Source organism: Populus alba, chromosome 11 (assembly GCF_005239225.2).
Source record: "Populus alba chromosome 11, ASM523922v2, whole genome shotgun sequence".
NCBI lineage: Eukaryota > Viridiplantae > Streptophyta > Magnoliopsida > Malpighiales > Salicaceae > Populus > Populus alba.
The window spans coordinates 14,694,933-14,718,118 of record NC_133294.1 but is presented as its reverse complement, the minus strand read 5'-3'; the positions used below and the strand labels follow the sequence as shown (position 1 = coordinate 14,718,118).

Sequence of the window (23,186 nt, the reverse complement as noted above, 5' to 3'; positions counted from 1 at the left end):
AAAAGAATGTAATTGTTTAATAGAATAACTTGAGAATCGTAAGTGCTAATATGTCAAATATAATATTATTTGTTAAATCATAATAATATCTCAAATAGTTTTTTCTATGTTTTTAAAAAAATTGATTTCACCTGTTAGTCGATGACTTAATTTGAAAACCTCCCAAAATTATGACTCAAGTCATGCACCTCATTGGATGTAATAATTTTTTTATATATATATTTGAGATTATTTTTTATTTTTTTTATAAGCAAACAAAGCCTAGCCTTTGCTAACTTCTTAATGGAGTTGCCATTCCATAACAGGGACAACTTAATGAGTTGGTTGGGACTCAATATGGGTACAATAAAAAAAATCACCATCTAGCTTTATGATAGCTAGGAACCTTTTTTAATCTTTTGAGATTCGAGGTAAGGGATTAGTTATATATAAAAAAGATAACAATCACTTTATATATCTTATACGTACATGCTAAATTTTTTCCCAAACATGCATACGTGTTTCTCATTTGAAGGTAAATAACTATTAAGACCTAAGACAATGACTTTGGACTCAATCAAGCAACAAGACTCAATCCTCACTTCTAGAATATAGGCGTTGAGCCCGATAAGATGATGATAATTAATCAAGCTTTTACCCATCTTTTTTAATTATTCTTGAAATGGGCCCTAATATCGCTACTCTTACTCAATGTGCTTTTATAAGGTCACTTTAACACAACATTATTAGTTCACCTATAACAATAGGGAGGAGTATATCATAAGACTTGAATATTTACAAATTAAAAGTAATATTTACAAGCATATATTGTAAAATGAAAATTTATACAATTTATATATATATTTTTTAAAAAAACAACAATAAAGATTCAACTTCTAGAGGACATGACCTTTGTAAGGATCTTATCATCCATAAATGGGTTATTTGGTAAAAAAATATTATTTTTTATATAAAATAACAAAGTCTCAATATGTAATGGACAATATCCTTATAAGGATCTTATCGCTTTTGGGTTGGTTCTTTAGTAAACAACAATTGATAAATATCAAAACAATCACTTAAGAAAAGAATCATTAAACATCATTATTCAACACAAGTTACATAATGAGAAAATATAGCATCCACTTATAAAAACATTAACAACACATTCCAAATTATTTAAAACAAAATAAATCAATGTGTTTGGGGTTTAAATTGGACCTTCAAGAATTGCCAAAATTGACTTAGAGCTGCTAAAACTTAACTGGGTAGTGATTGTCTATGTGCTCCATATGTTAGCATATATAAGTGAGTTGTTGAGTGGTAGGGCATGGGCTTCACTCACTGATACTAAACCTATAAAAAAACCATAGAAACAATATGATTTAAAGGTTGAGTTTTAGTGTGTGTTGATTGATAAGATTATGGGTTGTTTTATTGGTTGATTCTTGTGGTTTGGGGTTGGAATTTGTGGTTGATTTTGAGTGAAAAAGGTCTTAGTTGATAGTGTTACTTGGAGCTATGGATTTATTGAACCAATAAAAAATAAATGGGTTAAAATGTTGAAAAATCTAGTGGGTCTACTAGGCCAAAGTTAACTTGAGGAGCGAGGTTGGTTTGGCCTAGCAATGGTGTTTTTGTTCAGTGTGGCCAGTTGTTAATGATAATGTGGTACCCGATGAAATGGATGCTAAAGGTTGATCGAAAACAAGCAAGGTTGCTTTCTTGGGTAAAGGTGAGAGAGACTAAATAAAAAATGAAAGGTTAATGGTTTGAAAGACATGGATAATAGCAATGATGCCTATTTGATGGCAATGGGAGATGATGTAAGAGTGTTTTTTGGAAAATAAATATTTTTCTTAGTTAATTTTATTTTTAAAATTTTTACTTTCTTATTTAGTATTATTAGACTATTCTAGTTTTGCTATTTAAAGTGAATAGCTTTTCTATTTCTATTTTCCTATTAAATTACAATAGAGGTTTTTTTTAGTTTTTCTATATAAAGGATTGTGATAGCTTTTGGCAAGGGAAACTTAGATTAATAAAAATTGAATATTTTATATGTTTTTATATAATTATAGTGTTCTTGATCTTTTGGTGGATATCCTTCTCTAAAGCAGATGAATGATTCTTTTGATATACGTGAATCCATGACAGTTCACTGTGGGTAGGAGTCCTTCTCACTTACCATTTCTCTGTAAAATCATAAGCATTGAAGACATTGTCCTGAATGAATCTCATGATCTCTGTCCTCCTATATTCAATGATATCTTGTAACAAATATGAATAATTTATTTCATATCAACATATCTAATTTTTCTGCTGACTGTTTCTGCTATCAGATTTGTTAAAGGAAATAGCATTTTTCAAATTTACCATTTTTCTGCTCACTTACCATTTTTCTGCTTACTGGCTTCAAACCTCGGCTGGATTGCATCACACTTTCTCCTTAATTTTTTTTCTTCCTCTTGTTCTGCTGCTTCTTGTTAACTCATTTATGAAGCTATTAATTTTTTTAACAAATTTCTGCTTTTCTCTTGGCGAGTGCAAGAAATTTCAATTTGGTGCTAATCCTAATGGCTGAGTTTCTTCAATAATTTCTATTAATAGATTAATTTTATAGATTTTCCATTTTCTTTCTTTTTCTTTTTTGTTGAAGGCTTTGATATTCTCTAGTACCTTGTCCTTCAAGTCATTTTCTTTTCGATTTGATGAAAACATAAAATATTTTCTGCAATTAATGATGGATTCTGTTATTGTGTTATGTCAATGGACAGGTTCCAAAACTTTTATTGCATAGGCTCTTGCCTAATGTTAGGTATTCCATATGGATAGATGGAAAGCTCCAGCTTGTCATGGATCCATATCAAGTTCTTGAGAGGTATATATTACTTATGCTTAAATTGAGTGGTCACTGAAGGAAGTCATTCAGTGCTTTTATATATATATATATATATAATTTCTTTGGTATCTTTGAATTGAGATGTATGGAATTTTTTTTTCTTCCTGTTATTTGGGTCATGATACAAAGTTCTGGTTTCAACATGTGCATCACTGCAAAAGTTTTGAACCACCATAAGTTTCCTTGTCTCATCATGAGGCAACTTATGGGTTTCTCTCTAATTCTGCAAAATGTATGACAAATATAATTACAGATGGGTATTTTTTTTTTAATCATCTGACTTGGCAATGCTGACAATTGAACTTAGGTGAAGAAAAGACTTTATTTTGTGCTTTACCATGTAAGGTATACTTGTAAAAGAAGAGCCTATTTTACGATGTTAACAAAGATTCTCATTTTTCAAACTCCAGCTTGTCCATAAATACTGTAAGCCGTTTTTAAAGCCATGTAATTTACTAGTAGATTTGATTTTTGTTGAGCTAGCAAATCTATTGAAAGGCTACTGATAAATCTTGCTGTGGATTTGACCTGATTCCAAGCAACCAAAACAGTTTCTTTTTACATGCTTTGATTGAAATATAGATGAACAATAACAGTATACTTGCTGTGTTTTTATCTCATCAAATAGATCAAATCACAAGGAAATGTTTTCTTTCTGTTGGTTTACATCATGTTTTGGCAATGTGTTCTTTTTTTTTTTGTTGAGTCATGTTAAGGCAGTTTTTTTTGGTGTAAGCATTTATCGCATAGATCTTCATGTATATTGCAGTTCTGGTCTCTAGAAGCAAGAAAATAGGTAGATTTGATTTTAGTATAATTGCATAATCTATATATTTTTTAATTATACCTGAGCTATCCTTTGGTACAGATTCTTGTGGCAGCAAAATGCCAGTTTTGCAATCTCAAGACACTATCGTCGATTTGATGTGTTTGAAGAGGCTGAAGCTAACAAAGCTGCAGGAAAGTATGGCAATTCCTCCATTGATTACCATATTGAATTTTATAAAAAGGAGGGTTTATCGCCATATTCCAAGGCTAAGCTTCCAATAACCAGTGGTATGTGTATAATCCCATGTGTGTGTGTGTATGCGTGTGCTTCATGTTCTTGAAGATTTGTATTTCTAATGTTTTCTGTTCAACTACTGACCTTTTGCAGATGTTCCTGATGGTTGTGTTATCATAAGAGAATATATTCCCATCACAAATCTATTTAGCTGTTTGTGGTTCAATGAAGTTGATCGTTTTACTGCTAGAGATCAGTTAAGCTTTTCCACAGTGAGGGATAAAATGATGGCTAAAGTTGAGTGAAGCATCAATATGTTTCTGGATTGTGAGGGGCGTAATTTTATGATTCAGGTACATGTTTATGTTTTGTCTTTCTATTGTTAGAGGAGATGAAACGAGTGCATCTAAAACTAAACTATTTGTTATGTACCAGTTTGCTCTAAATGAACTGTACAAGTGATAACTTTTCCTATATTTTTTTTCAAAAAATTTAATGCTTTTTAATTGTATTATCATATTAATTTATGTTTGTTTTCTTTTCCGTGTATGAGAATCTATTATTGGTCTGCTCTATGTTGCCTGTTTGTCTTGTTTATTTTTTCTCAAGATAGATGAATGCCATTCCCTTATTTTTGCTTCCCTGTTGCCCAAACAGCTAGGAGCTGGGTGCACCATTGAGGTGTGATTTTCTTACAACTAAATGGATCCTCTGACAACAGTGTATTGGACAAAGCTGTCTAGCTACTATTTTACAGTACATGAAACTGACCTCCATGGGTGCCTTTGATCCTTTTTCTATATTCTGATCTCGGCCAAGTGTGTTTTTGGGCATTTAATGCAATTACTTGATTCATTTAATCATGTTCTCCATACAAGTAAATCCATCCTGGGAGTGCAGTTAGTGAAGGAGAATGGTGCTCTGGCCAAATGATGATCTCATTAAATCTTGATGTGCAGGACGCCTATCAAAGAAAAACAAATCTTTAACATGGATAATGAACTTTGATTTAAAAATTAAGAATGTTTATGCCTTATTGTGCTAAATCTTACCTTTTAGTCTCTTGTAACAAAATGCGACTATTTTATGGTTATTGTTATGCTCAGCACTTCATTGTTCTTTTGACTTGCAGGCTTACCACAGAGATCTATTAGACCAAATGCCACCCCTAGTTGCTCCTGCTATTCTACATCCCCCGTCTTTGCGTCTTGATAGTTCATCCGGGAGGAGCTCATGTAAAAATTCTAGGCGTGGAAGAGATAGGAGATCTGGTTCAAGGCAACGTCGCAAGGCTGCTGTGGGTATTAGGGAGAAACAAACCCTTTTGTAGGAGAGGTGTACTTAGGTTTTCCCCCCATCATACAGCAAGGAATGATGGATTTGATTAGAAATATTTAGAATGGCCCCAGAATGAAGCAACTCAAATTTTGTTTGGAAATTGTTGATGTCTCATATTCTTTCATTGTTGTAAATACTTGATATCAAATAAGTTCCTTGGAAGCTGCAATCATTTAATGTCATCTAGATTTTCGTTCCCTGGCTCACGAATTTATATTGGCCATCACTTGTGTATCCTGAGAAACTCAGCCTTTGAATTCTCCTTCATATTAGATGCAAGGCTTTAGTGCTTTGTCCATTAAAAGCAACAGAAGATTTCCTTTTCCTCCTCTACACCTCCACGAATGCAGTGCCACCTTGAACAGGGGCGATAGCTCTGTCCCTTGGCTTGCTCTTCTTCGCTAAGCTTGTTAAAAAGCACTTCTTTTGTCTCTTTGGCACGTGTCTCAGAAGCCCGCCCTATCAGCAAGGTACCAGTTCCAGAGCTTTTAGAGGTTTTAAGACATTTTCACTTTGGATCCATTTTCTCAAATGCATGTTGTGATCATAAAAGCACTTTCGACAATTAAAAGCAAGCAACGTTAATTTGATAAGTTGACGTTAAATTTTAGAGGTTTGAAGACATTTGATGCTGCTTTTTGGTTAATTATCATTACATTTGGTTCAGCATTCAAAAAATTAGAATAAAATTTAATATAATTAATAAATAATAAAATATTTTGAATTCTTTATAATTTTTTAAAAATATTTCCCATTTAAAATAAAAAAAACACTTTCAAAATATTTTTTATTGAACTTTTCTTAAAGAAAATATATATATAGATAAGAAAGTTTGGAAAATTGTTTTTGAAAAAACTAAACTTATCTTAATTAATGGGTTTATCTTGGTTTTGGTGTCTTGGCTTGCACTAAAATCCTGGGCTTTGAATCTTGATCATTAATTTAATATTCTTTCTTCAAGATCTAAAATTTAAAATAATAGGTTTGAGGGCTCTTTCAATAGGGTTCATCTTACTCTTTTCTTGTAGTTTCCACTGAGAGCTACGTTCAAAGACCTTTATCTTGTAGTCCTGAGCCATTGTTCTAGATAGAGGTAAAGAAAGGGGAGGGGGAAAGGCGTTCCTTTTGTGATTGATAAAATGAGATCATCTAGGTTCTTTCTAGTATGCATGCTTCATTCAGTGATAGCTCTAACTTGTGGAGCTTTAATGATGTTTTACACAGATGAGGTGTACTGTGCTTGGTCATGGCATTGAAGTAGCAACAAAGCTTAAAGGGTCGACGTCACATGACCAGCTCTTGATCCAAACCTCCGAATCCTTTTCTGGGTTGCTTTTATTTGTTGCTGGGTTCCTCTTGTTTATGGTAGCATTTGTCAGGGACAAAGAGTTCCAAATCTTCTTTGCTAAAGGTTGCACCTCGCTTCATGTTTCAGTGGCCTTTTGGAGAGTTTACTTCGAGCAGAAGCTTGAAGATCTGGCTCGTGATTTGCTTAGACTAGTTGTTGGTGTTATTGCTCTGGCTCTTTCATGGGTTTTCTTTCTTGTTTATTCATGGAGAGAGAAGTATGATTAGGAAGCTACAACAGTCAGATAGTCCATCAGTGAATAAACTTGAGCTGGTATTGGTGTAGGTTTCTGGGTTCTACCAAGTGGGGTTCCATTTTTCTTGGCTACAGGTTGAATTTGGAACTTTAGAGAAATGGAGGCAAGGCACGCATCGGATTCTTGATTACTGTTTTTTATATATATATATAATTCTTGATTGGTTTCCAAGAAAAGTTGGAGATGAGATCCGGGGATTGTCTGTTGTTTTCAACTGGGAATCTTCGACTCGAGAAGTTTCTTGCGCGTTAAAATATTGGTTTCTTGTATTGACTTTCAATGTAATTTGTAAATCAATAACATGACTCGTTGAAAAATAATTTTCTCAAAATAATTTTTCAAACTTTCTTGATTAATAAAAAATATTTTTCAATAAAAAATATTAACTTAGTTTTCATAAACAAAAAAATATTTTTTAGAAATTATGAAAAATTTAAAAATTTTATATTATTTATTAATTATATTCAATTTAATCCTTAAATTTTTGATCGCCATATATATTTTATTTTGAATATTTTTTTATTTCATTCTTTAAAATTTGATTTTTATGTTAACTTTAGTTTTTATTTTTATGATTGTTATTTGCTTTTCTCTTATTATTTTTTTAATTGAAATTTTTTATCTATGAAATTTAGTTCTCATTCTTTTAATTGTTACTTATTTTATTTGAAATAATTTATAAAATTATTATTATTATTATTTTAATTTCATCATCTTTCAATTTTTTAATCTGTTAAATTTGATCTCTATTATTTTAATTTTAATTTATTTTATTTGAGATAATTTATGAAATTATATATTTTTTAATTTTATTCTTATTCAACTTTTTAATTTGAAAGATTTGTTTCTTATTATTTTAATAAACTTGAAAAACAATAAAACATCAATACGTAATTTTCTAACTTATTTTTTATGACATGACCAAACATTGAAAATTATTTTCTAACTTATTTTCCATGACATTACCAAACATAAAAAAATAATTCATTTTTCAGGAATTCACTTTTAAAGAAAACCACTTAAAAAAAAAACTTTCTAGCAAACAAACGTAACCTTATTCAATTTATTTTTTATGTTAATAAAAATTTTTAATAATTTTTTATTGTATTTTATTTTTAATTAAATTTTTATATTTTTAAATCAAGCTATATTAAAAATAAATTTTTAAAAATAAAAAAGTTATTTTAATATATTTTTTAAATAAAAAAATACTTTAAAAATAACTTTTGCTGTAATCACAAAATATTGTTTAAAATTTAAATTATATTTTTTTTCTAAACAAAATCGATTTATCATTTAATTTTTTTAAATAGAAATAAAACAAAATTTAAATTTAATTACTATGGAAAAACAACATGAAATTATATTTGTTCTCACTTAAAAAAAAAGTCATGGCTATTATTGGGCCACGAAGGCCTGGCCCACGAACCCAACAGCTTCTAGTTTGTGAAGGACCCGTTCTCTCATTATTTTTCTTTGAAATTTCTACTTTCTAGCTTTCAGCGACAACATCAACCCTACCCTACAAAGCCCCCAGCATCTTAATCTTTCACTTCAGTCTGCAGCAATTCTAACGGTAACTTATTTTTCTCTTTAGCTCTCTCTGTGTTTCCGTATGTTCCTGTCACTTTATTGTCTCTTAAGTTGTGGATGGTCTCTTGAGGTTTGATGTTTTGTTTTTTTTTTGTTTTTTTTCCCCATTATTTGGGCAATTTCTTTTTTCTTTTCAGAATTGTTGTTTATTTTTGTTTTTTCTTTAATTCTAATTGCTTTGTGTAAAAGGGAAAGCTCAAATGGGTTTCTCTTGTGGTTGATTTTGAGTCGAGATTGCAAATTTGTAGTGCCATGAATTGATTTTTGTTTCTTGGGGGGTTTTTTTTTGTTAAAATTCCAGCGTGTAGGTTCAGTTTCAAAGAAGATAATATATTTTTCTACAAAGTCAGGAAACTGAGAACATAACAGACTCGATCATTCACTGCAATTAAATGGATAATCAAGCAGGGATTTTAAGAGAAAAAAGTTGGATTTTTACTTGAGGCGAATGAATTGTCTTCTTTCTTTTTATCAAGTTAGTTGAAGTTACTGATTTGGGAAGTGGTGGATAGTTAATCATGACTGGTTGGGAATGATATCCTTGTTGACAATTCAGTAGTAAATTGCACAGACTACTGCTATGTAACATGAAAATATGGTAATGAAAAGTTCACGAACAGATACAGTTGCAAGGGAAGTGATTTCATTCAACTTTTGGGCTATTTAGTATCTGTGTCTGTCTGTGTTCCATTCGTTACAAAACATTCATGTTATACAGCTTTATTCAATTGTGTAATTGAGAAGCTTAGTTGAGTCAAGTTGCTTCCTTGATTTAGAAAGAAATGAGGTATCTCTTAGAGTGGTGGTCTTTTTCCCATGAACTGGTCAATTAAAGTTCTGATACAAATAAAAGACATTTGGTCCAATACTTGACATATGAGTTCATTTTTATTAAACTTTTGTGTACATTGTTTCTCATGACTGTTTCTAAATTAGTTTCATTAGTTTGACTGAATAGAATACTGAGAGTTTTGTGGCCAAATTTTATGCGGGAAATGGGAAAACGAGCAAAAATAGCCTTTTCATCTTGTTGATTACCATGCAGTGTACTTAATCGAGTTTAAATTTCTGGCTTAGCAAGCAACTTTATGTATGGGCAATGACTCAAAGTCTTTGACGGAGTCATATATAATTCTGAATCACTTGTGCTACGAGCTGCATTAGAGGGATGGTTAGTGATTTTTATACAGGAAAACAAATTATGATACGAGTAAATCTCATATGTTGGAGACCAGCCATGCAATAGAGCACATGAACAAAAAATCTGAATTGTTTTAGTGAGTTGATTCATCAGACACTATACTGAACAAGGAACCCAAGCGGCAAAGACATTAATTGGCAAAAAGAGAGAAAATTGATAATGTTTGAAATATTTGCCCTCCATCTGAACATATATTTTCGACCCCCTCCCCCCTGCCACACACACCAATTTCACTCTGCCTTCCCTCTCTCTCGGAAGCTGATGCTCTACTTCAAATTGATTTTCTTCATTACTTTCTCTATGCCCTCTTTCCTTCTTTACAGTATTTGTGTTTTCTGCAGATTTGTGATGAGTGGGCTACCTTTGCAAAATGCTTCCCCTTCCTCAGCTGTAAGCCAGGTGTCACTAATTACAACATCTGGTCAAGAATCAAAGCCAAAGAAGAAGATCTGCTGTGCTTGCCCTGAAACTAAGAAACTAAGGGATGAATGCATTGTGGAGCATGGTGAAGCTGCTTGTGCAAAATGGATCGATGCTCATCGACAGTGCCTTCGTGCTGAGGGCTTTAACATTTGAGTTTGGTAGATACGGTTTAGTTCATAAATCAATACCATTTTGGAATATAGAATTACACATACCAAATGTGAGGAATAAAGCTAGAAAACACAGCTTTTCTTGACCTTCTCAACTTTGCAAGCATTTCTAGCTTCATGAATGATGATTTCTTTTCCTTACAGAATGACAATTGAAAATGACTAGAATACTTGGATGGGGTTGATATTGTGTTTGTCTCTTCTCCTAGTCTGTTATTTGATTCGTGTTTGTACCTGTGATTTTACAGGAAGAGAAAAGTTGTTCCTCTTTATGTGCAAGGGATTCCTCACATGCCATCGACTCTCCCATTCATGTTTCCTTATTTAAATTCCATTATTATGTATTGCTCTGAACTTCTGATGATCGTTATAGACTTTCACATTGAGCTGATGCGAGCTTATCCTCACTTGTCCATAGGTTATCCTTACAGGTAGCAGTTGCCAAAGATGAGCTGAAAAGATCTGGGAAAGGTTATTATCTGAGATGCATTGCCCAGGTTAGATGTTCTAATCAACTTTATAACTATCTGAATTATCCTCGCTGTTTCTTCTGAGCCATCACGCCTCCCCTGAAGTGTACTCTTCGAGAGGAGATGTAATGGCTCAGAAGCAAGTCAGAGATGATAACTTCGTGGGCAACAATGTTGATTAGAATGTCAAAGTTCGACAATGTATCAAGACAACCTCTCCTGTTGCTTCTCAGATCATCTTTTGCAACTGCTAATCATTGCATGCCAAGCTAGTTCTATCTTCTTTGTTGATATCGAGAACAGATTCTCCATGTTTAACGTTCTTTATATCCTTTTCCGAGTTCATCTTTTGAAATTACTTTTCGTTCATTGCTTCCTATACCAATTATCATTCAGTTCAGAGATGGATTCTCCTTTTTTTCTTCCTTTTCTGTATCATCTTATAAGCCCTCTTCAAGCCTCGTTGACCTAATAAACTCATACACATCTCCAAATTGGACCCGTAATATCCATATAGCCTAATAAAATAACACTCTTTGAGTAGAAGGCTTCTTGTGATTCACTGTGGACTCATCTTAGACTAATCAGACATACCGAAACCAATTGTTCAGTTCTAGGTGTATTCTCTCGGGTCAAGCCTGGTTTGCTCATCACTAATCACATGGACAAAGACACGTTTTTTGATCACGTCTCATCTAAAGATTGATCTTATTATTGTCACCAATAATATACAATCCACAAAACCTAGAACTTGACAGCTTTTGCAGTGGCCCATTGTTACTTTAGACCCATCAATAATATATAGTTCACAAAACCTAGAACATAGACAGCTTTTACAGTGGCCATTGTTACTGTAGAACTGTATCTCTAGGTAGTCCAGCATAGTAATCACTACCTTTGCATGGATAGACAACCTTAAACCCTAAGGTAAGTAATGTGAATCTTCATCCTCTTCTAAGTGGTCATCTTCTTCAAGCTCTATAAACACAAACAACACATTCTCTAAGGTTCTTTTCTTCTGTTACTAAACAAACGACTTGTTGTGTATTCTCAAATTTCCGGTCCATCTACCAATTTAAGAAAGAATTCGATATTTGTGAGGTTCTCTGTGAACCTAATCAATATGCAGAACAATCTTTGAACTTAGAACACTAGTTGGCCTACACATTAGTTGGCAAAGAAAGAACAGAACTGAATGAATTGCATGGTAAATGATTTAAAACTATCAGCCCTGTAGCTCGTTCTGCGGGCTTCATCACTGGGGACTGTTACATATGCTTGAGTTGATAATCTAACAATATAATTTGGAGCAAAGAACGCATGTTTTTGGAATTTCATATGACAAATGTGTGGAATAAAGCTAGAAAAGACAAGCAACTTTGATCTTGACCATTTCATCTGTTCAATCATTCTTGTTCATGCACCTGCACTAAACAATTGAAAATAGCCAAAATGCATGGATGAGACCTTGATAATATTGTGCGCGCGCGCCTAATCTCTTTGTCGATGCTCTATTCTTGTCTTTACATGTGGTTTGACAAGTTCTTTCTCTGATGTGCGTTTTCCTTAATTTACTATTGAAGTCTTCAATTTATGTATGTTTCTTTCTTTATATTCCATAATAAATGATGCTAGATATTGTTCTGAGCTTGTCTCATGATGGTTATTGGCACTGACTGATCTTTGTTTAAGTTTATCAATTATCGTAAGGGGATCCAATGGCTGAAAAGCAACGTATCAGGATGGGACGCAACAAAGTTGATCTAAACGACTTCAGACAGTAACCTTACCTGATTTAGTTGTGAAGAGGCAGAGTACTACATCAATAATATTCCATTAAACCACACACAAGGCCATGGACATGGCCCTTACATAACATTGAAGAAGAAGAAGACACGACCATAAGACACTCACTATCACCTTCTTTTTTTCCTTCCACAAGTACTATAGCAGAAGGACACAAATTACATTATTAGTCGACTCCCTACGCCACACACATGACGGTTCATGTGCTTAATGACCGCATGTGCAGGTAGTGCAAGTGCAGTTAGCGCCGCACTTGCACTTGCCATCGTTCTCGGTTGCTGGAACCTCCATGGCTCCAGTGGAGACATAGCTGCAAAAAAATCAGACCTCCATACATCAGTATCGTATCCCCATGTTAGCCATCTTTGTTATTAGTGCGTATTATTAAGTTTTAAACATGCTAATTATTTATGTGTTCATCTTTCGTGCAGATATTTTGAATTGCAAAACGTACCTCTTCTCAGTCTCAACGATGCCAGCAGTGTAGCTGCTTCCCTTCTTGCTGCCAAATAATCACAAGTTGCGTGGCGTGAGAGAGGAGCACTAAATATACATGGACCATGAGCATCAAGACTCGATGAACAGAATATAAGACCATTGATTGATATATAGATTAGTGAAAGATGACAACCTTCACAAACAGATGCACGAAAGCCATGCAAGAAGGTGAACCAACTATAGTCTATGTAGCTAGGACAATCACAACATAAATCAAAGTACCATAAACAAGCAAGAGCTGCTCAATCAAGTTTGCAAAAGACGAACACTTACACACACTGGGTCTTGTCAGCGCAGTCGCAGTTGTCGCAGGTGCTAGACATGGTGATTGATTGATGAAGCAGATGGATGAACTAAATACGAAGTTGTTCTTTGCTTAGCTTGTATGAATTGCTATGTCTCCGAGCCCCGCCTGCTCCATTTATAGACGGAGGAGAAGTGCACCAATAATGGTTGAAGAGAAGATCAGCATGGCTCGTGGTCGACTGTGGGGCTCTTGGGACCCGCTTAAGGCATGAAAGAAGCACACGCCTCTCGAGGAACCGTCCGAAGGAATCTTGATAATGGAGGTAAGGGCTGGCCATCTCTCCTCCTCTCATGTCAACTTCGCTTCTCTTTTTCTAAGAGACTGGTCGAGATATGAAAGAAATATGGATCTTCTGTCATTCTTGACAAAACATGTTAGCCCCACACTTGAAAATCATTCTAGCTAGCATTGGTTCTAGGCTCTATACAGGTCCATTTGACAATTCATTAATTTCTTCATTTTAATTTGCTTCGTTTTTTCTTTTTGGTTTGCAATGGAGGGATTTGAACTTCGTGTTGCTGTAAACTTGTAATCGCTTGTTGGGATTATTTAATAGTATGAAATTTGTTTTCTAACATGTACTATATATATTGAGGCTTGAGATATATAGTTTTTGAACTGTTTGTTTGTTAAAATGTAATCAAGTTTATGAAAAATAATTCTTCAAAAAATGAATTTATTTTAAATGTCTAATTGTATAGAAATTAATCTTTAAAATGTCTAATTTGTAAAATGAATTGGTTGTTCCATCAAAAACAAGTTGATGTCCATTGAAAAATCAATTAATTAAGTGAAGAAAAAATGTAACATGAAAAATAAAAGGTGTTTCCCATCATTGGAATAAAATGTTTAAATATATATAAACAAATCCTAATCAATGAAATAAAACTAAAGTATTATTTATTTTATAATAATATTGCAAATTAACATTTAATACAATAAGTCAATAAGTATAAGAGAAAAATAAATATAGGTAAGAATGAATTGAAGAACACTAAAAATTGTTGAGTTTTAGATTCCTTTATGTTTTTTTTTTGTTCTTACATGGGTATTTTCATACTATTTTAAAGGGTGAGATTAGTCCCGTTCAGGGTTCGTGACTGACTCTCTCAATAAGTGCGCTTTTTGAAAATCAAACTTATATTCTCATTCTTATAGGAATATAATAGTATTTTAATACCTAGACCAATATTTTATTGATAGATTCCTTCATATTTACGTAGTGATTCATAATATTTATAAACTTTATTTGTATTAGCTCATCTTAGAACATGAAAAATTATATAATAATTGATTAGTGAAAATATTACTAGTCATCGCGGCTTATAGTGATTACTCTATTATTAGTGGAGAATTTAATTATTATCAGTGTCATGTTAGTAAGACATAACCATCAGCAAGGAAAAAAAAAAAAAAAACCCTATTTTGCATAGAATATGATGCAGAAAATACAATGATATTTCCATTGTGTGGTCGAATTTCGACTTATAGAGAATTTATCAATAAAGCATAATTTTTTTTTTGCACATGCAGGGTGCGTTACACCACTTTATAATATCTTCGAATTTGAAAATATATTGAGGGGTGTACCTAAATTTGGTTTAAATGGAGAGGAAAAAATTATGGGTGAAGAAGAAAATATTTTAAAAATAAGTGATTGTTGGTTTTGTATTTTAAATAAATTAAATTTTTTGATATTTTTAAATTATTTTAAGATATAACTATTAAAAATAAAAAATATTTTAATATTTTTTAATAAAAAATATTTTAAAAAACAACAGTATAAAAAACTGAAGGCTTACCTGCATATGTTTCCAATCTTTTTATCCACAAGTGGGAAAAGAAGTCGTGCTTCTCTTCTTCATTGCCTTTCCGCTTTCTTACCCACGCGTATCAATATCTAGACTTTCGTGTGATTGCATGAAATTAACTATGAGCTAGAGTTAATAAATATATTTAAAAATAGGGATGTGGACCGTTCATATGAAACCTTCACCTCCTTTTTTTTTCTTTCTATTTTTATCTTTAAATTTTAATTAAATTCTTCTGTGATCAAATTTTATACAATAAAATTTAAAATTGTGGTAGAAAGATAAAACAAAAACAAAAAAAAAACCACAATATAATATAAAACATAGAACGTAGTCAATTTCAACTTCATTTTTTAAAAAATATTTTTTAGTTCACTTGTTTTACTTTTTCCTCCAATTCAATCCCTTTATTTTTAAAATTTTAATTGTGATCCAAAAATTTATTTTGTTCATTTTTTTTTACTCAATGTGCTTGAGAGAGAAGAGAAAAACGTGTTAGAAAAAAAAGAAACATTATCAGTTGATCACATTCTAGCATTAAAAGTAATCAATCTTGATATCAAAGAATTTCATTTTATGAGAGGAGTTTTGTATAGGTATTTTTAGATCTTTATCTTGTTGGAAAAAATAAATTAGGTTTGAGAGAATTTTTTTTTTTTCTAGTTTGATTTTGTGTCTTTGAACCAATTTAACCGTTTTTTTTTTAGTTGAGAAATTGATTTATTGACTTTATAAGAATGTTTATTATGTATTTTTTGGTGAAATAGGTTAAAAAATAAATTTTTAGGTAAAAAGAACCCTTGATTTAATTTTCCAACCACCTAGCTGGTGGTAAAAAACTTGGCAAAAAAATATTTATTATATCATAACTCGATTTTGATCTAGTTTTCATCATATTTTTAAAGAAAATTCAAAAAACACAAAGAAAAATTAAAAATATATTTTTGTTTAAATTTAACCAATTCTCAATCATTTTATGATTTTCAACCCTTTCACTTACCGTTTTCATAGTGATGAAATTTTAAAAATTAAAAAATTGAAAAAGATCAAAATAAAAAAAAATCAAAGAAAATTTTTTTAGTGCGTGTAACAATAATCATGCAAGAAAAGACGGCCCAAAATAAACCTAAAATTCTGGGGCCCTCTCCAAGCAACTAAGGGATAAAGATGAACAAGTAAATTGAAAAGATATATATATATATAAAGAGAGAGAGTAGAGGATGGGAGAAGGTTTGAGAAAATAAAAAGACAAGAATAAATAGGAGTGTAAATATAGATAGACCCTTTACAAAAAGTGTCCCTCTCATCTCTTCCTTGTAGTTCGCCAAACCACCATCATCAACGACACCGATAACCTAGCACCGTCAATAACCTAGCCTCCAACCATGAGAACAACCACTGCAGCCTTGTTTGTCACCATCAACACTAGAACTTGGTGGTTTCCTCCACATATTGACATGTGATGCACGTGTCAACTAATTTGACCTACCCTTTGTCTTCAGCACACCTTATTTGTTTTGGTCCTGTTCAGCACTGCATTTGTAATTGTGTTTATGTGTATTTTTAAAAAACATTTTTAAAAAAAAAAAAATTGAGTTTTTAATTATTTTGAAGTGTTGATATAAAAAAATAAAAAATAAAAAATTTTATTTTGATGTATTTTTAAATAAAAAATATTTTTAAAAAGCATCCAAAAACAGAAGCTACCACACTTTTTAATGGGCAATTAACTTTGATTTTAGTCTTTTAAGATTTAATTGTTTTATATCAACGTATTTTGTTTTTTCAAACTGAGCATTAATTGAGCATTAAAATCTTTCCTTGATATTACGAGATAGTTATATATACACATTTAAAACTAATCATTAAGTTAAATCTTAAATAAAAACAATGTAAAATGATAATTTTTTTAAAACAGAAAAATAAAAAGAAAGAAAAAGTTGAGCGAGTAGAAAAGAAGAAGGATAAGAATGGAGATGAACTATTCCTCCTGATTGGCAAATCAGTAGCTGATGTTAGGAAAACAAAAATATATATATATATATATATATATATATATATATAATAAATTTATTTCTAAATTCCTAATAAATTATAAAACGAACAACACCTTTTCTCAGCAAAATAAAAGTTACGTAAAAAACAAATGACTTTAAAATAAGCAATTGGAAGTGAAACAAACATATATATAGTAATAACCTAAGTTTAGCTAACGTTAATAGGCTGGTTTGGTAATTAAAAAGATATATTCTATGCTTTGGTTTTCTGGATTCAAATTAATAAAATTAATTAAATTTCTCTATATATATATTAGGATAATATGAGAGGTGCGCCCTTAAAATTAACCTAGAAAAAAGACTTAACAGTTGATAAACAAATTAGTCTAAAAATACCTCTTATTATCGGGGAAAAAATAATAATAATTACAGCTACATGAATTCTTTTCTTTATGTGACGTTCGAGGGGGAAAATAAATTTTTGTTTTTCCTCAGTTCAAACCTACTAATGGGCTCTGAGCTCTGAGCTCAAGCCCGAAAGTCATAATCTAACTATATTTTCTACAGACAATTGCGAGGAATTGTATTTAACTAAAAGATTCAAACCCAAATCGATCGATTTCATTAATTTTTACAACTCCAAATTCTGATGACCGGGAAAAAAGAGAATATACAAGGAAAAAAAAACATTCAACTAAATACTTTGAATCACAATTTCTTGGCTTAAATATATTTTAAATTCTTTTTAAAACACTATAAAGCTCATACCATAAGTTTTTGTTTACTATTCATATTGAATATTTTTTCATTAAAAAGTAAAATCAAAGAAAATCAATAAAATATGGTTGTGGTTGTTTTTTAAAATATTTTTTATTTGAAAATTTATTAAAATGATATATTTTTTATTTTTAAAAAATTATTTTTAATATCAGCGCATTAAAATGATTTGAAAATATATATAAAATATATTAATTTGAAGTAAAAAAAATTTAATTTTTTTTAAAAACACTTTTGTAATGTAAAAAAAAAACAGGGTTAGCTAGATTAACTTATTATATCAAGGTCCTTCGAGTTTTTCAAAAGTTTATAATAGTATGGGAGTTAACTTATGTATTATTTCTCAATAAAAAACCCCTTTTCTTAATAAAATCATGAAATTAAATGAAGCAATAGTATTCATTTAAAAAATAATTATAATTTTAAATTTGTTGTGCATGGAGTAAATGTAGTATATTATATAGTTTTTTTAAAAAAAATTATTATCTTTTAGTTTTAGTTTCACGATAGAAATTTTTTAAATTCAATTTCAATGAATAAAAAAAAAAATAAATAATGATACCGATTAAAAACAAATAAAGCGCTATAAAAATTATACAAGATATAGGCTAAACATTAATTCCTATGAATACAAGATTTGTTAATAATTTCTTTTAAACACATAATTAAAAATTATAAAAATATCTTGAACTTAAAAATAATTAAAAACTAAAAATTTTATATTACAAATCTCCACGCAAGACTGTGGATAGATGACTAGTTTTTCAAAAGAGAAAAAAAGAAAAGAAAAAGGAGTTTGAAAAGTCAAATACTTTTGGCCCCTCATAGGACCGATTCCATGCGTGATTCATACTTTTGATTTGAGAGGATGACTGAGAATATAATAAGAATTGTGTTTTTATAGTGTTTTGTGTTTGGAGAATTATTCAAATAATATATTTTTATTTTATTTAGATATTAATATATTAAAATGATTTAAAAATATTAAAAAATAATTTAAATTAAAAATAAAAAAATAATTAATAAAATCATATAACTAAAAAGTAATAGCATGGTTTTGTTTAGTGGATCCAGGCTGATGATGGCAGCCTTTCTTAACTCTTAAGTGATTAAATTACTAAAATACTAGCGTATATAAACTGTACAGTCTTCATACGGGATAATTTGTTAAATATACATCCTTCTAACAAAAGACAAAAAATTAAAATGAGTTCAGTTAAATCAAATTAACTTAAATCATAAAATTAGAATAGCTAAAAATAAATAAATTATATAATTTAATTCTAAATTAACTTAATATTAAGAAATAAAATTAAAAAATAATATAAAAAACTACCCGAGTTAATCAATCAATAGAACTTGGATTGTAACAACCCCAAAAGATATGTATGTGTGTGTGTGTATACATGTGTCGATTTTATTCGATGTGATTTTTCTTATAATAAAATTTTGATAGTCTCATTTGTATTTTTAATACCAAGTAATTAACTCAAAGAATTTCTCAACCTGCAAATAATAATCACAATGTTCATCCCATCATATTGAACTTCACAACTCAATCATGATATCAACTTCCCATTTTTAATTGTTTTTTTGTAGAGTTAGCTTTATAATATTACATAGAACAAAATTTTAAAACAAATTAGTTCACAACAAGCATAAATTTTTTTTTTTAAAAAAAATAAATATTTTTAATTTGGTATAAAACAAAACTATATTATGCTTAGTAAAGACATTATTTTTATTAACCAATAAATAATTTTTTAACACGCCCATTCAATATGATATTATTTTCATTAACCAAGAAATAATCTTTGAACACATCCATTCAACATGACATTATTTCTATCCTTTTTATTTCATAATTTTACGCTAAAATTACAATTAAAAGAATTTCCATATAGAATTATTGAAATAAATTAATAAATTACTTCAAGGTGTTGAACATCTATCTGATACTTATGTGCGTAATGTGGTCCCCTACTACTAGTGTAACTCCACAACCTTATCTATATTACCAAGATTAATGAATCACTAACCAATAATTCACCATAAGAATCAATTTTATCTCCCATATAAAATTTTCAATTTAAAATTAACATAACTCAATATGATTCATGTATTTTTTAATTCGACCTACTCAATGTTCTACAACGTGCTTAGCTAAATTCCTTATTCGTAAGGGGTTAAAATCTCTTTTCTTGATTCTTCACGTTATCGTTGTCGTTGTTATTATTATTATTATTAAGATCATTATCACTATCGTTTTAGAACATGCCAATTATTCCTAAATAAACATGTTTCCCTCAATCAAGGCCAAAGCTCAACCCTTCCCTTTATTATAGTCTTGGTCGAAAACCAATAAAGAGGGTATGAAAGCATCCTTTTTTATGTGTATGCGCGCGCACGTATTTCTTATTAGTTCTCTTCATTTACATTTATACATATGATATTCAACATAATTTTAATCAATTATGTTATTTCTCTAATTTCTTTTACATTTTATCCTCTTAGCCAAAAGCGAGCACTAAAGAAAAAGGGCTTGTTTATTCTATTTTTTTTAAAAAAATTAACTTATTACGCAATCTTAACACATGCTTATAATCATTAAGAAGCCATAAATTGCATTATTACATAATCCACGACACAAATCCCTAATTTTACATAATATAAATAATTGCATTTCTTCATCAAATCATGAAATTAAAACAATTAATTACAAAAAAGTAGGCCCATTACCTCATTAGAAGAATGTTCAAGGAAGAAAAGCAAGAAAACCCCAAGTTCTCTTCTCCTTCTTCGTAAACCCTAGCTTTTGATATTTTCTCTCTCTTTAAAATAACTCTATAATCCTTTAATCACCTATTTTGATCCCTAAACATATCTTAACTTCCTTAATTACACTTAATTTCTATCATTTCTGAGTGAATCTGACAAGAATTTGAAAGAAATATTACAAAATTCTCCCATTTTCTTTTAGCTTCAAAACTTTCAACCAAGAGAAGAAAATTGGGCATTTATAGTCATTTTTAAATTTTTTTCACATGGACCCCATTTAGTTTAATGTCTTCCCAATTTGCCCATGCCTTTTCTTCTCAATTAATTGATGCCTTACTACTTTTCTTTTGTTCAATTCCATCCATCTCATACATTTATTTATTTATTTATTATTCCAACCCATTTTTATTCCTGAATTAAAAATAAAGATATCTTCTTTTTATTTTCGGTCAGGTTGGATTATAACTAGGTTTTTACATGAATAACCTCATATAACGGAAACCAAAATTAATTATGAAACCGAATTTGCAATCAATTCAATATTAAATGATAAAATAAAAAAAATCAACTAAAAGGAAGAAAATTGGGCATTTATAGCCATTTTTTTAAAAAAATTCACGTCGACCCCATTTAGTTTAATGTTTTCCCAATTTGCCCATATCCTTTTCTTCTTAATTAATTGATGCCTTACTACTTTTTTTTTTGTTCAATTCCATCCATCTCATACATTTATTTTATTTTTTATTCCAACCCATTTTTATTCCCGAATTAAAAATAAAGATATCTTCTTTTTATTTTTGGTCAGGTTGGATTATAACCAGGTTTTTACATGAATAACCTCATATAAAACAAATCAAAATTAATTATGAAACCGAATTCACAATCAATCCAATATTAAAATGATGAAATTAAAAAAAATCAACTAAAAGGAAGGAAAAGGTTTAGTAATAAGTCATAATTATGGTCTTTTAATATAAATTAAATAATATTAAAATCTGAAAAGTTGCTAACGTGTGGAATGATGTGCTAGTGTGTAAGAGGCGTCCTCGCATTTCGAGTGGTACATGTGACACCTCTCGGCTGTCAAAACTACCCTTCTACCGTCATTGGAAGTGCCACCACATTCTTTTCTTCTCAATGCAACGCGTGTCAGAGGGGGGTGGACGGTTTATCGTTGGTGAACCTTTTGTTTTTTCCTTCTTCTTTTCTCTCTCCTTCCCCTCAAACTGCTATGTGGTTTTCTTTAATTTTTCTATTTATCAAATTATCCTGGTCTCATGATCTAGGATGTGAGTTTGACAAGTTAACCCAAACTAGCTTTTCCCAGCTTCATGCCTAGATTATATGTCTATCATGCTAGCTTGAGTTGACAAACATTGGTTTATTTTGTCCTTTTTCTTTTATTCTATTTCATCCCTTTTGTATTTAATTGGCTAAAAATTAATAAAAAAACATTGTATTTTGGCTCTTTGATAAAAGTTTTATTTCAAGGTTGTCGTGATCACTTTATATATATATATATATATATATATATATATATATATATATATATATATTTGTTTGTTTGTTATCATTGTCTTTTTTTTTCCTATTTGATTCAAATAAAACCAGCTTTTTTGTCCAATAAGAATATATAACTCGAGTTATTAATTTTTTTTTTAAATACACTTGTGGTGCCTGAATATTTTACAAGAAAAACAATGTGCCTCTTCTAGTATATATACTATACTAACATGGAAGTTGACAAGTCAATGTATTTGACAATTACATTACAAATATACTAGTATGATAGTAAACAAATCAACACATCAAAATTCCATAGGTTAACTTGGATAACAAATGTCGACCGACATCACATCTGCAAGGATAGGTTTAGTTATACCTAGATAGAACGGACTTTCATGGAAGGTACACATTACATTATATCATAAAATGCAAGGGCTACATTAAAATATTAAATTGATGAGGAGCTAAATTGATAAAATCAAAATAGTCGAGGGAGGAACTGAAGGTGATTTAACTACCGTACTTTTTTGTCCCGATCTTGTTTGTTCTCCAATAAGCGTGTTTCATGCACCTGGACATGACGTGTACATGCAGAAGTTGGTCCCACAATAGACTTTCAACAAGTACACGTGGAAGTCTTTAGATTAGTGTCACGACAAATCCCAAGAACTCCATCGGTGTAATGGTACAGGTAATCCAACGGTTGACAGGAGATGAAGCAGGTCAACGTTCCTTTTAAGCAGACCATTGTTTTTTCTGAGAGCTTTCCCTACTACAACGTTTTGGCTGGGTTTTGCTGCTCTACAGCCTGTTTCATCTAAATTAGCTCTACAAGCTCTTGAAGATATTGCCACGCAACTTAGATGGAAGAGACGGCTGTCAGGGGTTGCAGACCTATGCATGCAACGGCGTCCCCATAGATAAAACTCTTGAAGAAAACACCACGCGAGAGAGAGAGAGAGAGAGAGAGAGAGAGAGAGAGAGAGAGCATCAGAGATTGAAATATGATGTATACTGTATAGT

The 23,186-nt window shown here is 30.7% G+C and overlaps 1 protein-coding gene, 1 long non-coding RNA gene and 1 pseudogene across 2 annotated transcripts; all 3 read left to right on the top strand.

Moving 5' to 3' along the window:
- Positions 1-2,396: 2,396 nt before the first annotated feature.
- Positions 2,397-5,047, top strand: LOC118038324 (probable hexosyltransferase MUCI70). Its single transcript, XM_073412493.1, has 3 exons — positions 2,397-2,860; positions 3,750-3,937; positions 4,038-5,047. The coding sequence occupies exons 1-3, from the start codon at positions 2,835-2,837 to the stop codon at positions 4,187-4,189; spliced, it is 366 nt and encodes a 121-aa protein (XP_073268594.1). The 5' UTR covers positions 2,397-2,834; the 3' UTR covers positions 4,190-5,047.
- A 1,289-nt stretch (positions 5,048-6,336) lies between these two features.
- LOC118038361 (uncharacterized) lies at positions 6,337-7,126 on the top strand (annotated as a pseudogene).
- A 1,166-nt stretch (positions 7,127-8,292) lies between these two features.
- Positions 8,293-12,773, top strand: LOC118038360 (uncharacterized). Its single transcript, XR_004685751.2, has 2 exons — positions 8,293-8,402; positions 9,962-12,773. It is a non-coding gene; the product is annotated as an uncharacterized lncRNA (long non-coding RNA).
- Positions 12,774-23,186: the final 10,413 nt, after the last annotated feature.